The sequence below is a fragment of the Poecilia reticulata genome, linkage group LG10 (assembly GCF_000633615.1).
Source record: "Poecilia reticulata strain Guanapo linkage group LG10, Guppy_female_1.0+MT, whole genome shotgun sequence".
NCBI classification, from domain to species: domain Eukaryota; kingdom Metazoa; phylum Chordata; class Actinopteri; order Cyprinodontiformes; family Poeciliidae; genus Poecilia; species Poecilia reticulata.
The window spans coordinates 16,337,151-16,352,662 of NC_024340.1; the positions used below are offsets into that span (position 1 = coordinate 16,337,151).

Genomic DNA, 15,512 nt, shown 5'->3' on the forward strand with positions numbered 1-15,512 from the left:
TAACCCTAAAGCAATAATCATAAACATTAGATCTGCTAATGCTAAGGTGCTACACCAACAAGGTATTTAGCGAAAACTAATGCTAAAGTGCTACACTAACAGGGTATTTCTCAGAAGCTAACGCTAAATTGCTACATCAACAAGGTATTTTGCAAAAGCCTATTCTAAAGCACTACATCAACAGTATATTTAGCAGAAGCTAATGGTAAAGCACTACACCAACAAGGTATTTCTTTGAAGCTAATGCTAAAGAGCTGAACAAACAATGTAGGAGCTAACGATAAAGTGCAACACCAACAAGGTATTTCTTTAAGCTAATGCTAAAGTGCTATACCAACAGGGTATTTATTGGAAGCTAATGCTAAAACACTACTACAGGGCATTTCACAGGTATTTACATAGAAACTAGACAAAAATACTTTGTAAGAAGCTCAAAAGGTAAAACTTTAAAAGTTGGTCCAAGCAGCAGCTGCAGTGTAGTTTTAATAAAATCAGGTGAAATGGGTTATTTGAGTTAGACATGGTTAAAGGAAGAGAGATTTGGGAGGAAAATTGCCTGCAGACATATCAGCATTCATAAAATAATTTAAAAAGCTTTTAAAATAGACGCTGACCTAAGCAGACGGGGTGGAAGTACTAAGAGTTGCAGCCTGTGCTTTGAACGATGAAGGTGGTTTGAACTGTGACTCCGCCCATGTTGAGTTGGGAGCTGTCGGCGCGTGTCGCCTCCCGACCTCGCAAAGTAAAAGTGATTTGGCTGCTGATGATTGAGGGCTGTGTTTGAAGGAAGCCTTGGAGTCATGGGCGATATGAGAGGAGACAGTGGCGCCTCAGTGAGGGAATAAACGCTGAGTCATTGTGAACACTGGTTCGTCTGTGTGCGCCTGCTGTGGAGAGGCTGCCATTACACAGCGACACGCCTCAGTCGCTCTTACTGAAGGAATCATCTTCATGCTAGCTAAAGGGGACCTATTATGCAAAATTCAGATTTTGCATAATTTTATGCTTCCATTTGAGTTTCTGCTGCTTCTAAAAGCAACTAAAGTGTAAAAAAAAAAAAAACAGCCAGTCTTTTTTTAGCAATAACTTTAATGGTTTTTGGTGTCTGGTAAATGAGCTGTTTAAAAACCTTAAAATAAATCACATTCAGTGGGCAGTGTGTCGTTACCTAGCAACCCCAGCCAAGCCCACCCCCGTTACCTAGCAACTATAGCACATTTGGTCAGCTGGTTTGGGCTGTTGGACTGGAAACAACAGCTTTGGGCGGGTTGTTAAAATTTGGGCTGGTTTTTATATTTGGTAGATTTTTAGAAAGTATTCAGAGGAAAATTCTTTTGCGATAGTTGTCTTTGTGTGGCATAAAAGCACAGAATTTGCTTATTATTTTAAAATGCAATTGGTTGAATGTGACATTATCAATGATTAATAATTATTGGTTAATCAAGTGTTACTATGTAATAGTGTTGTAGAACAGATATCCCCGAGTCTTGTTATGATCTAAGAATCAAGTCCTTTGTAATCTGGGAAAAAGAAAAGCTTTGGGGGGATTGTTAAAATTTGGGTTGCATTTTACAGCATTTGGTGAGTTCTTAGGAAATGTTCAGAGGAAAATTCTTTCACAATAGTTGTCAGAGAAAACACCAAACCTTTAATTAAAACCTTTAATAAAACCCAGCCCCGTTACCTAGCAACCCAAACTGAGCTTCAACACGTCTGGTCAGCTGGTTTTACCGTTGAATGTGCTGTACAATGGCTGCTGGAAAAGAGAAGTATTTCATTGTTGAATTACCATTTGGAAACAACTTAATGCATTCTTGTTGGTTGTGCAGGAGGCTCTACTTTTGCTTTTCAAAGATGTACAGTTGCATAATTTTGCATTTGTTTGCAGCCATTTTCATATGCAAGTGCAAACGTAGAGTTGGGGGCGTGGCCAGCAGCATCTTATCTGGATTTAAAGTGACAGAGACCATTAAACAGCTCAAATAGGCAGAACTGACCAAACTAAAATCTCATTATCAAAAAATTATTTTGTGCAAACAAATTAATGAGCATGTTTTGTTTAGACCATAGATTTTTCCTAACCTGTTCAAGGTCAAGGTTAATGTTTGACCAAACCGAAGAGGAGCAAATTCTGCTTTTGTGATGGAGCGCTGTCCGTTTGAAACCGAATAAATCTTGGATTTAAGTGCAGTTAAATTTTCACAGCTCGGTTTGATTGTGAAGGAAGTGCAACGTTTGCAGCTTTAGAGTGAACTTTCCTGAAGTGTGAACGATTACTCTCCTGCTGCTTTGTGTACCTCAGATAGACCCTGCATCAATCAGAAACCCTGTTAGCTGCTCTCGACCTGAGTGGCTGCTGTTGCTAGGCGAACTGGAAGATGGTTTTTCTTTTCAAGGTGGACGGGCTTTGAGTAGACCGATGTTAATGTGATATTAAATACTTAAAACGTTCCTGTGATGCTGCTGCTGCTTCCTTCAGCTTGTGACCCGATGAGATCCGGGTTTACGTTGACGACTGTTAGCAACAGTCAGACTGAACTCGGTTATTAACAGAATCTGATTAAACAGCAGTAAAAAAACTTTCCTGTATTCCTTCATAGTCTCCTTATTGCCCAACTTCTTGTCTCTCTTTTCTTTCTTTGCCTCCTACTTTGTCCCCTTCCTACCTTTTTTAATACCTTCCTTGGATCTTTGTCCTCCTTTACTATCTATCTTTCTTTTCTTCTGCTGTCTTTACTTCCCTTTGCCCTCTGTTCTTACCTCCCTAGTATCCTTCCCGTCTTTCTTCACTCGTCTTCTTTTCTTCCTAGTGTCCTCCTTTCTGTCTTGTCCTTCTAGTCTTCTAGTTTTCTACTTTTCCTCCTGTCGTCTTTCTTTCTTTCTTTCTTTCTTTCTTTCTTACTTTCTTTTTTTCTTTCTTTTTTTCTTTCTTTCTTTCTATCTGTCTTTCTTTCTTTCTTTCTTTCTTCCCTATTTAAATCCTTTTTGCTTTAAATATAATTACAATTTTATTGTGAACTTCATTATTTGACTTTTCAAAAAGTAAAAAAAATTAAAGGATTGATGAATTTAGAAAGAAACTCTGGAAAAATCTCAACATTTTTGCCTCAAGTTTGTTGACAAGTAATTTAAATTTGTGTCAAAAAATAAATAAATAAATAAAATAAACCCAAATCAAACAATTTCCCTCAAACTCTGTGTAGCTTCTAAAAAGTGTTTGAACTTCTGTTTAAATCTGAAGGCCTATGAGGAACCTAGAAGGTTAAAGATGCTAAATGCTGATACAAGATACTGACCATGTTTTCAGTATCTTGCTGTGAAACTGGGGTAAATATCCGTGCAGGAATGTTTTCTCCCTGTTGTTCGTTTCGACCCTGCCCTGCTTTCCTCTGGCTTCGCTCCAAACACGGAGGAGGAAGAAAACTATTTTTAGACTCCAGATTCACAGAAAGCTGGTGTCATTTTTCACACATTCGATTTCTATAACAATGCCTCAGCTTGTTGTTTTCACATATTAACAGAGAATATTGTTGTTGTTTTTCAGACCGTTTTGATCACCACTGTCCGTGGGTGGGCAACTGCGTGGGCAAGAGGAACTACAGGTACTTCTACCTGTTCACCCTGACGCTGTCCCTGCTCACCATCTACATCTTCGCCTTCAACATCGTCCACGTCGTCATGCGTGAGTATGGCGGCATGAATGTGGCAGATCTGGAAGAACGTGACGCAACAGGAGCGTCACAGCAGCTGATTGTTCATGTTGCATCAACTGGAGCCTCAGAAGCAACCTGACGTGATTTGCTGCTTTTGTTGTACTGAAAGAGATAATAGTTGGCCTTTGACCTTCTTATTTTAAAGGAAAACGTGACGATACGAAACATTTTTCAGTACATTTTTTTGCACAAAGTCATTCTTAGAAAGTGAGATTTCAGTCGTCAGTTCTGCCTGTTCAGAAAGAGCATTTTTAGGGCGTCCTGTCACTTTAAATCCAAATAAGCTGCTGCTGGCCACGCACCCAGACTCTCCCGTGAAAATGGCTGCAAGCACATCAGTTAGTCAAGTTTATTCATGCAGCACATTTCGACAACAAGGCAGTTCAAACTTCTTTACATCATAAAAATTAATGTTTGAAAAGCAGAAGTAGGGCCTTCTGCACAACCAACAAGTATGCAGAAAGTGGTTTCTGGATGGTAAGTTGTCTTGTCTTTTCCAGCAGCCATTGTACATCACATACAGTGTATAACTAGCTGACCAAACCTGCTGGGGCTCAGCTAGTTACTAGGTAACAGCGCAGCCCCTGTCGATTGTGACTTAACAACCTGGAGGTTTTTGAAATGGCTTATCTTCCAGACACCAAAAAAACATCAGCCAATTATTGGCCAAAACTGTCTGGTGTGTTTTTTTAAGTGTTTTGAGTGTTTTTAGAAGCAGTATAAACCCAAATGGATATACTAAAATGTTCAAAATTTGAATTTTGTATAATAAATCCCCTTTAGTGCCATACTCTATATATGAGTTTTACTTTTCAAGCACATTTACCTCCCTGTTTCTGCTGTCTGTCTCTCTTTGTGCTCAGGCTCTGTGGATCAAGGCTTTCTGAACACCTTGAAGGAAACACCTGGAACATATCCTTTAAACATGAATACATTTTGTGTGTTTGTGTGTGTGTGTGTGCCATGTTTTAAGGAAGTCAAGAACTTTCTTCCTCCGTTTGTCCGTACCTTATTTCCTTCACACGCCAATTTAGAAATAAATTTTTTCAATAAAAGGTTTTTGCGCTAGGATGATTTTTTTTCGGTTTTATCAAAATTAGTGTGTTTTGCAAAAATGCAATCGAAACACTTTCCTCACTTCACACAAGTCATGTTATCAACAACATCAAGTTACTACTGGTGAAAACCACAATGAATTATGACAGGAAGTGGTAAGAGGATGATGGTGCTGCTGGTTTTTTACTCATATATTACATAAACAAACTTGTTCACTTGTGATTTTAATTACATTTCTTATTAATGGAAATTGTTTTTTTGAAATTAGCAGAATATCCTCATTTTGCTCACATTTTTATTGGAAATGAAGTTACTATTAGTTACCTTATCAGTAACAGATTATATTGTTAACTAAAAGTTTATTCTGGGATTGATTCATCCTTTGGTTTTTTGTTTTTCTCTTTCCTGTTGCAGTGATGCTAGCGCTGTATTTAAAACGCTCTTAAATAACTTAAAACCAAACTGGTACATCTCTATATATAATTATTATAAAAAAACACTGAATTTCAGTTAATTTCAGTTAAGTAAATCAAAAAGTTATGAAATATTATATACCTGTGTTGTTCATTTTTGGTAGATAAATTACTGGGATACATAATTTTATGAAACACAAACAAGTTAACTCAGTGACATCATAACGGACAGTTTGGATTTATTCTTCCCAAATGTTGACATTTGACCCCAGTTTAGGGCCTGATATTCATAACGGATGTTATTTATACATCAGAGGAAGTCAACTGGTTATTTTAGGGACTCTCAGTCCTGTTCTCAAAGCAGCAGCTTCCTCTTTTCAGCAATCTGTTCCAAACTGTTTCTTTTCTTGGCTTGTAAATGAAGTGCCAGGAGTGAATAATCAGTAACAAATGTTTGGTCCCATTTGGTTCCTGACAGGTTTTACAGCACAGCTTAGAGAGGTGGAATATCCTCACTACTCCAAGATGGAAACAAGATCTGAAGGTTCTTAGTTAACTGAAACTAACAAAATAACAAAATCTGAAACTGAGAAAACATTTTCATTAACTGAAATAAACAAAAACGGTAATTAACGGAGGAAAAACTGCAACTAACTGGAACCATACTGTTAATTTATAAAAAGTAACTAAAACATGCTGAAGTTATAAATATAACAACCTTTGTTTTTTTTGTTTTTAATATCTATTTATTAGCCTTTCAAGCCGATGTGAAATTTATGTTTTTTGTTGTTTTTTTTTACCACACAACGTCAGCTGTCGGTAAATTGCCATAATCCTCCTGACAGCAAAGGTTGGCATGAAACACCAGAATCAGTTGGTAAAATATAGTTTTTGAAAATATGTCTTCTTTCAGTACTCATTACCCAATCAGTGTAAACATAATCACAATAAAATACTTTTACCTTTTTGAATTCTGCACCTAAAAATTAACCAAAGTATAAAAAAACTAAAACTGTTATAACTACTAAAAACTAAACTGAAGCTAAAAATATTTAGCTAATGAAAACTAGCAAACACACTCTAAAAACTAAATATAAATAACTGAATTAGGTAAACAAAAGTCACAACAAAATAAAACTAAACAATAAAGAAAATAAAGAGCATCTGTAACCTTTAATCAAACGTGAATCTGTCTGTAGGAGCAGGAATCCGTCCGTTCTCCGTGTTCTTCCGTCGAGCGTCTTTAATCACCTTATATAACTTCCAGCTGTTTTCACACCGCCGTCTGTTTAACCGGCGGCCATGACTCAGACCTTTTTCTGCTGTGGTTTCTTAACTGGAACTCACTGTACTGGAAGTGCTGGTGTGCTTCTTCACCCTGTGGTCGATGGTGGGACTGACTGGTTTCCACACTTACCTCATCTCTCTGAACCAGACCACCAACGAGGACGTAAGTGGTTTAGGATCCTTTCCTTTATTTATTTTTTCCAATTTTCCTTTCATGTTCTTTTTCTTTATTTTTTCTTTCCTTTGTTACCTTCTTTCTTTTTTCTTTTCTCCTTTTCCCTTTTTCTCATATTTTTTTCTCCCCTTTTCTTTTTTCAGTCCCTTTCTTTCCTATTTCTCTTTATTTTTCTTCCTTTTCTTTCTTTCCCTCTTCTTCCTTTCTTTTCTTTCTTTTATACATTTCTTTTTCTCATCGTCTCTTCCTTTTTTCTGTTTTTGTTTATCTCTGTTTTTTGTCTTTTTTATTTCTTTGACAATTCTCAAACTGTACATCTAAATGTTTTAATCGCATATAAAAAATAATTCAACTTGAAAACATGCTTAACATTTGGTAATTCTGAAATTTCGCAGACAGTGTAGATAATCAAGTCTGTGATGACAGTGATGAGAAATCCTAATGGCATCATTGAGGTGTGAACTCTGCGCCATCGAAGAGTCGATACCGTTACCGTGACAACTGCAGCACCTCGTTCACCCCTGAAGGACAGAGGGGCTCGTAAACTGCAGCTTGTTTAACAAGACCTTTGTGTTGTAAACTAAAGTCGACTCTGTTGTAAAAAAATAAGATTTTTTTTTCTCGTGATAGAAAAAGAAGCTGCAGATGAATAATAATTTAAAGGTAACTTATGCTTCCTTAAACATGTTAGGATAGATCTATGGGGTATGCTAAACATGTTCATTACATTTTTTGCACAAAATCATTCTTGCACCAAAATGACTAAAAACAATTATGCAACTGGACATATTTGAAAAGCATCAGTAGAGCCTCCTGCTCAACCAACAACAACACAGCAAGTGGTTTCTGAGTTGTAAGTCAGCAACAAAACTCTTGTCTTTTCCAGAAGCCATTGTACAGTGCATACAGCTGCAACAGTTTCCAGCCCAAACACAACATAAAAACAAAAAAAAAACAAAAAAAATCAGCCCAAATCTCAGCCGAAACTCATGTTAAAAAAGTCAGATATAGTCACATATATCTGTTAATTATATATGCCAGAGGTCGTTTTCCTTTATTATATTCTGACCAGTACCAGGTCCAATAGGGACTCTTTGAACACAGTGAGACTTTTTATGCTAATACAGTATGTCCTTTAAATAATATCACCCATGAAGTTCTGTTTTACAATAGTAACACTTAACCAGTGACTAATCACTGATGATCTCACATTCAGTAGTTTCTAGACATTTCAAAAATAAATGAGCTAATAAGATAAGCATTTTAGGAAAAGTTTTGTGCTTTTCTGCCGCATAGCAACAACAACTATTAATAAGAATTTTCCTCTGAAAACTTTCTAAAAATCCACCAAATGTTGTGAAAAGCAGCTCAAATTTTAACAACCCACCCAAAAGCTGTTTTATTCCAACCCAACACATTGAAGCCTGTTAACCAGCTAACCAAAAGAGTTAGAACTCTGCTGCCATTGCTTGGTAACGGCACTGGGCTGGCTGGGGTTGCTAGGTAACTGTTCTGGGCTGGCTGGGGTTGCTAGGTAACGGTGCACTGCCTGCGGAATGTGACTTAACATTCGGGAGGTTTTAAAAACGGCCCATTTCCAGACACTAAAAAACACCAGTTTATTGCCAAGAAATGACTGAGTAGGGTGTTTTTTTTATTACTTAGGCTGTTTTTAGAAGCAGTAGAGACTCAAACAGAAGTATAAAAATGTGTAAATATGTTGATAAAATGTCTGTTTAAAGTAAAAACACCTACATTGTCTGTATTGTTTCAACACATTCTGTATTGTTTTCAGCTCCATTTTGTTTCTGGATTTTGTTTTAGCTTCTGAGCATATTTAAGTCAGCTGGAACCTGAAATGGCAGTTTTTTTTTCGATGTTATCTAATCATCTAAAAATACGTAAAAATAGCTTCTAGTCTTAAAGCCGTTGTCACATCTGAGGGCAAAACAGACTCGTCTCTTTCTTTCCCCGAACCTCTGGGCTACTTTTAGAAAAGCTTCTGAGGCCCAAACCAGATAAGAATAGAACAATTGATCATTTTTTCTGTGTTTGGTCGTTAATTACCCACAGAAGTGAGAACAGATTCACAATAGATATTCTGTGTTTTCAAGCCAACGTCTGACTGCAGAACTTCAAAAACGAAGCAGGAACGATGATGTTAGTGGTTTGAGCTCTTCTACTTTGTTATAATGATTAATTTACGTCCCTTTGCTCCTTTCCAGTGGGATGACTAGCCTCATTCTTTCCATTCATTTAATCAGTAATGAAGCATTGCGACCTGTGATTTTTTATTTATTTTTTTCCCGCTGCGGGAGATGAAGCGATGGCTGTCAGCCCGGTCGCTTCAGCGTTTGTGATCAGCCTAATAATAGATGCATCGATACCTGCAGGGTCTGGGAGCGCAGCCAGAAGCACAGCGGCATGATGGAGGCACCTTGAGTGGTGCAGCCGCTCTGGTTTCCCATAGATCACACACACGCACGTACATCCACACACAGACACGCGCACACGCACGCACACATGCACACGCACGCATGCACACGCACGCGCACACACACACACACACACGCACACACACACACATACGGTGCCTGGTGACCTACATGTTTACCACCAGAAGCATTTTTCTGTCTTCTCTGCCCTGCAGGTGGGTCGTTTAGTTCATGCTGAGCTGTAGGAGTCATGTTACAGATGCACTTATCTATATTTTAATCTGGATTATCTACATCTTTTTATCACTGAGTGTGCAGAGTTAGGTAGTAACCAGTTACATTCACTTGAGTAACTTCTATTTTTACTACCCTGTACTTTCTACTTTTACTTGAATAATTTTAGTATGAAGTATTTCTGCTCTTACTTGAGTAAAATTTCTGTTTTCTCTACCAACTGAATGAAAAACAAACATGTTTCAACCAAAAATCCACCATAAACAGACACGCACACCTGCAGTTTTTGTTAAATGTTCAAAATCAATTTTTTATTGAAAGAAACTGATTTGGAAAATTTTCTGTTGCCTGATTTTGTTATTTTTTTTCGTATATTAATTATTGTAATTTTCGCCCCTAAAATACCAAAATTTCCATTTAAAAGTTCTAGTCACACTCATAGATTATTTTGCTTATAGCGAGACATTTTTGCCATGATGAAATAATCTCAGTGGAAGTGGAACTTTTTCATCAATATTAAAAAATAATTTGTTAAAACAAGCTCCTGTATCTTGCTGAAATGCTACTTAAGCTGAGATATTTGCATGAGAAATACTTTGTGAAATTTTGTGGTTTTGCTCAGTCTAGATAAACTCGTCATGAATAGTTAAAATCCTGCGTTGTTTAGTTTAATTAACTTGAGCTAAATTTCAAACCCTGTTATGTGATGAGTGGAGATGCAGCCGTGATAATGTGGAGGCATTTCTGTCATTAATCCATTTCATAAAGCATGTTCATGAATTAACTAAGAGTTTTTAATCTTTCCACACTCTCTCTGTGGCGAACGGAGTTAAAGCAGGAATCGTTTAATCCTGCAGGATGAATTTTAGTAGGTCAAACCAAAGCCGGTGGGAATATCGTCTAAAAACGGAAGCATGCTTTTGAATAAGGTATAAGCTGAAGGAGGGACTGTGGGAGTGAACCGGTTGACTCTGCAGGGCGTGTTTTGGTGTTGTTTGCTGCTGCTCTAATTGGTGCTGCTGTGTGTTTTGTTTTTTTAGATTAAAGGTTCCTGGTCTGGGAAGAACAGAGGCCAGAATCCTTACAGCCACAAGAACATCATCAAAAACTGCTGCGAGGTTCTGTGTGGGCCGACCTACCCCAGGTGAATACCTCCGCTTTCCTTCAGCTTCCTCATTTCTTCTCTACTTATAAAGCATTTCCTGGTCTGGTTGCCCCATTTATTCCCTGTTCGGATCAGTAATGAGCGCCACACTCAGTTTCTGACCCGTTTTCTGCCCTCCAGCGTCTTGGACAGACGAGGGCTGATGCAGGAGGATTCGCCCGCTGCTGCGAACAGCGAAGGTCCCTGTTCCTTCGACAACCCAGTGGCACAAACTACGGTGAGCGCATTAATTCACCCCCAGTCAGTCCTCTGCTGCAAGGCGCAGCGAAACAACCAGCGATTCATCAGATTAATCAATTATTGGAATGATCGTCAGCTGATTTAGTCATTGATTAATGGAGTAAACTGACTTAAAAAATAATAATTTCTTAAAGAACAATACACTCAAAGCAGTATTTAAAACAAAACTGCAAAATAAAATCAACATTTTGCATAAAAATTGTAACTAAACTTCTTTATCTGTAAATACTTTCTACCCAGAAATCTTTGAGTTGCAGTTTTAGCTTCTCCTGATTCAAATTTTGTTAGAAAATAAAAATAAAATAAAAATTAACAAACAAAAAGAAGTAAGAGATGTAAAAAGAGAATTTATTAATTCAGGATATTTGTCTGCTTTTTGCTTATTTTTAGGATGCAAAATCTTAAGTTATGATATCTTTTAATATATTAAATTACTATTATTATTATTATTACATATTAAATACACGGTGATAACATTGGTAATAAATAAGTAACAAAAATCAAAACATCCAAATGTTTGATTTATTATTATTTTGTTGAACAATATTATCCAAATGTTTAATTTTTATTTTAAATATTTACTCTCTTTGCTCTGTGGTTTTGATTTTAATGTTTCCGTACTCCTTTAACCTTTTACCATTTTTTCATGTGTCAACCATGAACCTTATTATAATTTTCTGTAAGAGATCAACACAAAGCTGCCAACAATTGCAATTGTAAAATTTTGGACTGATTAAAATCTGAAAAGTGTGGCTAAGACTGTCACAATAAGCAATAAATCAATTAACCACATGATCACGTAAAGCAAACTCGATCATTTCTGTTTGCATCATTTATTGTTTTTGTCTTCTTTTTTTCTCTTCAAAAACTAAATGATTAAAGTTTTTAATCTGGTGCTTTGGTCTCAACTACACCTTTATTTTGAAGGACAGTTTTGTTTACAGAGACTTAATAATTCATTTTATTTGTTATTTCTGTTGTTTTCTTTATTTTGGAGATTTAAAATGTCTTCCAGTGTTAAATGTTAATCAGAACTTAAAGCTTATTGATCTTTAAGAGTATGATCTTGCATTATATTAGTTGAAAATAGTCTGAAAACAACAATATTATCGTTTATCGCAATAAATTCTGGAACGATTTATCACCCAGTAAGATGTGTTACCATGACGACCTCGGTGTGATCTGCTTTTCTCTCTTTTTAACCTCTTTCTCTGCATGTTTTCCACAGAAAACCACAGCTCCTCTCATCCCCAACGAGCACACGCCTGACGACGTCAAGCCGAGCATCGCAGCAGAGAAAAGCTCCGGCCCGAAAGACGACCAGCCGCCGGCCGCCAAGCTGCCGCCGCTGGCTTCCCCCGAGACCGATGCAGAGACGTCCATCGCCAAGAACCAGTAGCTGGATGAACCAGCAATCTGTCGACTCACGAACTGAAAAACAATAATAATCAACACCTGATCATATGAGGGGGATTCAGTTAACCTTTGACCTTTAACGGATTGGAGCGCCTGCGCTTTTCCTGCAGAGACGTTTGACTCCTAGAAGAGAAGGAAAATCAGCAGCTTCCCGTCTCCTGAACACTGCATGGAAAAGACTCGTAGGAGAGATGCTGCTCGGAGAGCCAACGCTGATTGTTAGTCTGTTTGTTCATCATCTGAAACTGTAAACATTTATATCCAGAGGCCAGTTCAGTTATAGCAAGCATCAGAGATGAAGGGTCCGGTTCCTGAACATCGGTTGAATCAAAAACACTGCAGAAACTCTAAATCCTACCCAGTATTTTAGATTTTCTAGAGCAGATATTTTAGCCACATGAATAAAATAAAACTACCTTACAGGAAGATGTAAGAGCTTGTTTTGAGTAAATAATTCCTGAATATTGATGAAAAAGTACAGATTATTTCACTTGTAACAAGGGAAACATGTTTTCTTGTAAGTGCAAAAATCTGCCAGAGAAACTACGACTTTTTCATTAATATTAAGAGATAATTGACTAAAAAGAAGCTCCTGTTGAGGAAAAGTTAGATGTGACCAGAAGTGGGCAAAGTACACAAGAGTCATACTCGAGTAATAGTATCACTACTGCAACGTATTTTTACTCAAGTAAAAGTAAAAAGTCTAAACTGGATAGAAATTATTTTTGATAATCTCTTTCCAAGTTTTCCTATGGATTCTTAATTGGACTTAAGTTTGGACTTTGACTGGGACATTCTAACTTGTAGGTACTGGCCCTGACCCAGTTTCAAGTATTTTGCAGTTTTCTTCCAGAACTGTCCAACATTTAACTTTAACCAGACAGTTTTCTTCTGCTTAAATCCAGAGGGGAGTTGAAGATCTAAAAATTATACTCAAGTGAGAGCATCAGTACTTCAACATGTTTTTACGCAAGTAAGACTGAAAAGTAGCATCCAAGAAATTATTCAAGAAACAGTAAAAAAGTATTTGGTAAAAAATATATTCAAGTACTGAGTAACTGATCCAATTATCAATCATTTAATATTTTACAATTAAATCATCAGACCGACCAGAATATAAAGTTAAGTGAAAATTTTGGTGTTTCAAGGACAAAGATAACAATAATTCATATTAGTAACAAAAAATATTAAAAGTAGGCTTATCCTTATGAAATTTTAACAAAATCTGCAGGAGTGTGTCTGTGTCTGGTGAACTTTTGGCTAAAACATGTTTTCATTCAGTGTGTAGAAAACAGAAATTTTACTCAAGTAAGAGCAGAAATACTTAAGAACAAAATGACTCAAGTAAAAGTAAAAAGTGAAGCTTAGTAAAAATACTCCTAAAAGTACATGTGAGTAAATGTAACTCACATGCTACATTTACATTTACCCAACTGCTTGTATGTTAGTTTTATCTTATTTTAAGTGAATTAAAATATTTGCACTAAACCTAGACCATAAGTATTTGGTAGTATTTATTGTTTTTGCAGTGCGTCATCTATGCTGTACATAAATTACATACCCTATGCAAACCATTGTGAGGCTGGAAAAGCATCTTTGTGAGAACATGGGTATGAGTTGGTTTAACCCGGGGGAACATGTGACGGGGACGCGGGAGGAATCGCTCGTAGATCGGACTCCTTCCAGGTAACGCCTACCTTGTCTTCTGATTCTGCTGCATTCAATGCTGTTCACACGTATGTGCATCTTTTTTTAAATCAATCTCAACTGCTGTGGGTTAGTTTTTATTTATTTATTTTAAGAACTAAGGATGTAGTGTGACGTTGAGGCTGCAGGTGGTGTTGAACCCCTGAGTCTGAGGAAAGAAAAGGCCTAATGAGCGTCGACACTCGCATTATTAACAGTGCCTTATCAATGCAGCTGCAACTCGAGCAACAGGGACGATCCTCTTAACAGTGTTGAATCAAAAATCAGCTACAAAATGTAATCTGACTTTTTGGAAGAAAAGATAGCAAACATCTTGCTGCAGCCACTTAAAAAACGCGGTGGGACTTGCTAGTTTATTAGCGTAGCTTATTTTAGCCTAGCTCAGCTTATAGTTTACATTTGTGTGACAAATTGGTTCGTAAATCTGCTACAAGACAATGACAGTAATTTGTATTTCTGGAAATCTTCAAGTGTTTTATGATTTCTACGTATTTTAAACAGAATAAGCTTCTTCTGTTTATGCTAAGCTAACTAGCTGTGAATGCTGAATTGGTCTGTGTGGATTTCTTCATTTAACTGAGAACAAAATAGGAAAAAGGGACAATTTAAACTTTAATCTGGTTTAAAAAGCAAACTGAAAAACACATTTTGACTCGAAGCTTTTAAAAAGATTTTTAAAAATCCAGAATTGATTTTGTCTGTTTTAACTGAGTTTCACAAAATGATTAGATATTTAAAATATAATTTGAATTTTTGAAGGAAAAAAAACAAAACAATTATCATAAATGAACTTGGCTTAGTTTAAATCAGATTTTTCAGTTGATGGAAGCAACTAAAAAACTTGGTGCATCTTAGCATAGCATATCTTAGCTTAGCATAACTTAGCTTATATTTGTGTGAATATAAGCCAATATTAAATGCGCCGCTTAGTAAAAGGAAAATGTCTTTTCCTTTTTGTAAAGGTTTCTCAAAATAAATGAAGCTTTTCTGTTTTCTGCTAAGTTAAGTTTAAGCTAATTAGCTGCTACGGTAGCAGGACTGATTCCTTAATTTAACTTTCAGAGCAACAATAAAGTAGAATAACTACATTCTGTAATTAACTCTGCGTTAACAAAACTGGTACAATCTTTCTTTTTTTTTTCTTTTTTTTTACAATACTTAGACTCAAATTTTTCAAGATGTAAATTGAAGATTAATTTGTGACCATTTTAAATTGGATCAATCAAATGGTTTAGATAATTAAAAGATAATTGGGCATTTTGGGGAATAAAACACAACTATACGGCTGCAAGTTTTTCAGCAGATTAAATCCAGTTATATGTGATTAAAATTTACTGGAACTGACTAGTTTAACTTTAGCATAGTTTAGCTTAGTGTAAAAATAAACCCCTGCTTAGAAAAATGGTTTGTAATCCCACACAGATGTATATTTTGTTTCTCTAAATTTCAAATTTCATATTAACATTTGGGTTGTATGTAAATGAGTACCTTTAGTCTTTAATAATAATAATAAATCACATTTTCAGCTAAGCCACGCTAACTAGCTGCTAATATCTGATCTGGTGAGATTTGGAAAACTAGTTTAGTTAATAGAAAACTCTTTTTAGAGATACATTATTCCACCTTTGACTTGGCCACAAAAACATCTGATAAGATGAGAAACTGGAGTTT

At 36.4% G+C, this 15,512-nt stretch overlaps 1 protein-coding gene across 1 annotated transcript in view; it reads left to right on the forward strand.

Annotated features, from left to right (window-relative positions):
- Positions 1-12,540, forward strand: part of zdhhc9 (zDHHC palmitoyltransferase 9) — a 29,993-nt gene extending 17,453 nt beyond the window's left edge. Inside the window, exons 4-9 of the mRNA XM_008420652.2 lie at positions 3,545-3,682; positions 4,577-4,625; positions 6,530-6,632; positions 10,354-10,457; positions 10,599-10,695; positions 11,947-12,540. Coding sequence (XP_008418874.1) covers positions 3,545-3,682; positions 4,577-4,625; positions 6,530-6,632; positions 10,354-10,457; positions 10,599-10,695; positions 11,947-12,117 — 662 coding nt within the window. The 3' untranslated portion in view covers positions 12,118-12,540. The remainder of the gene's footprint in view (positions 1-3,544; positions 3,683-4,576; positions 4,626-6,529; positions 6,633-10,353; positions 10,458-10,598; positions 10,696-11,946) is intronic.
- Positions 12,541-15,512: the final 2,972 nt, after the last annotated feature.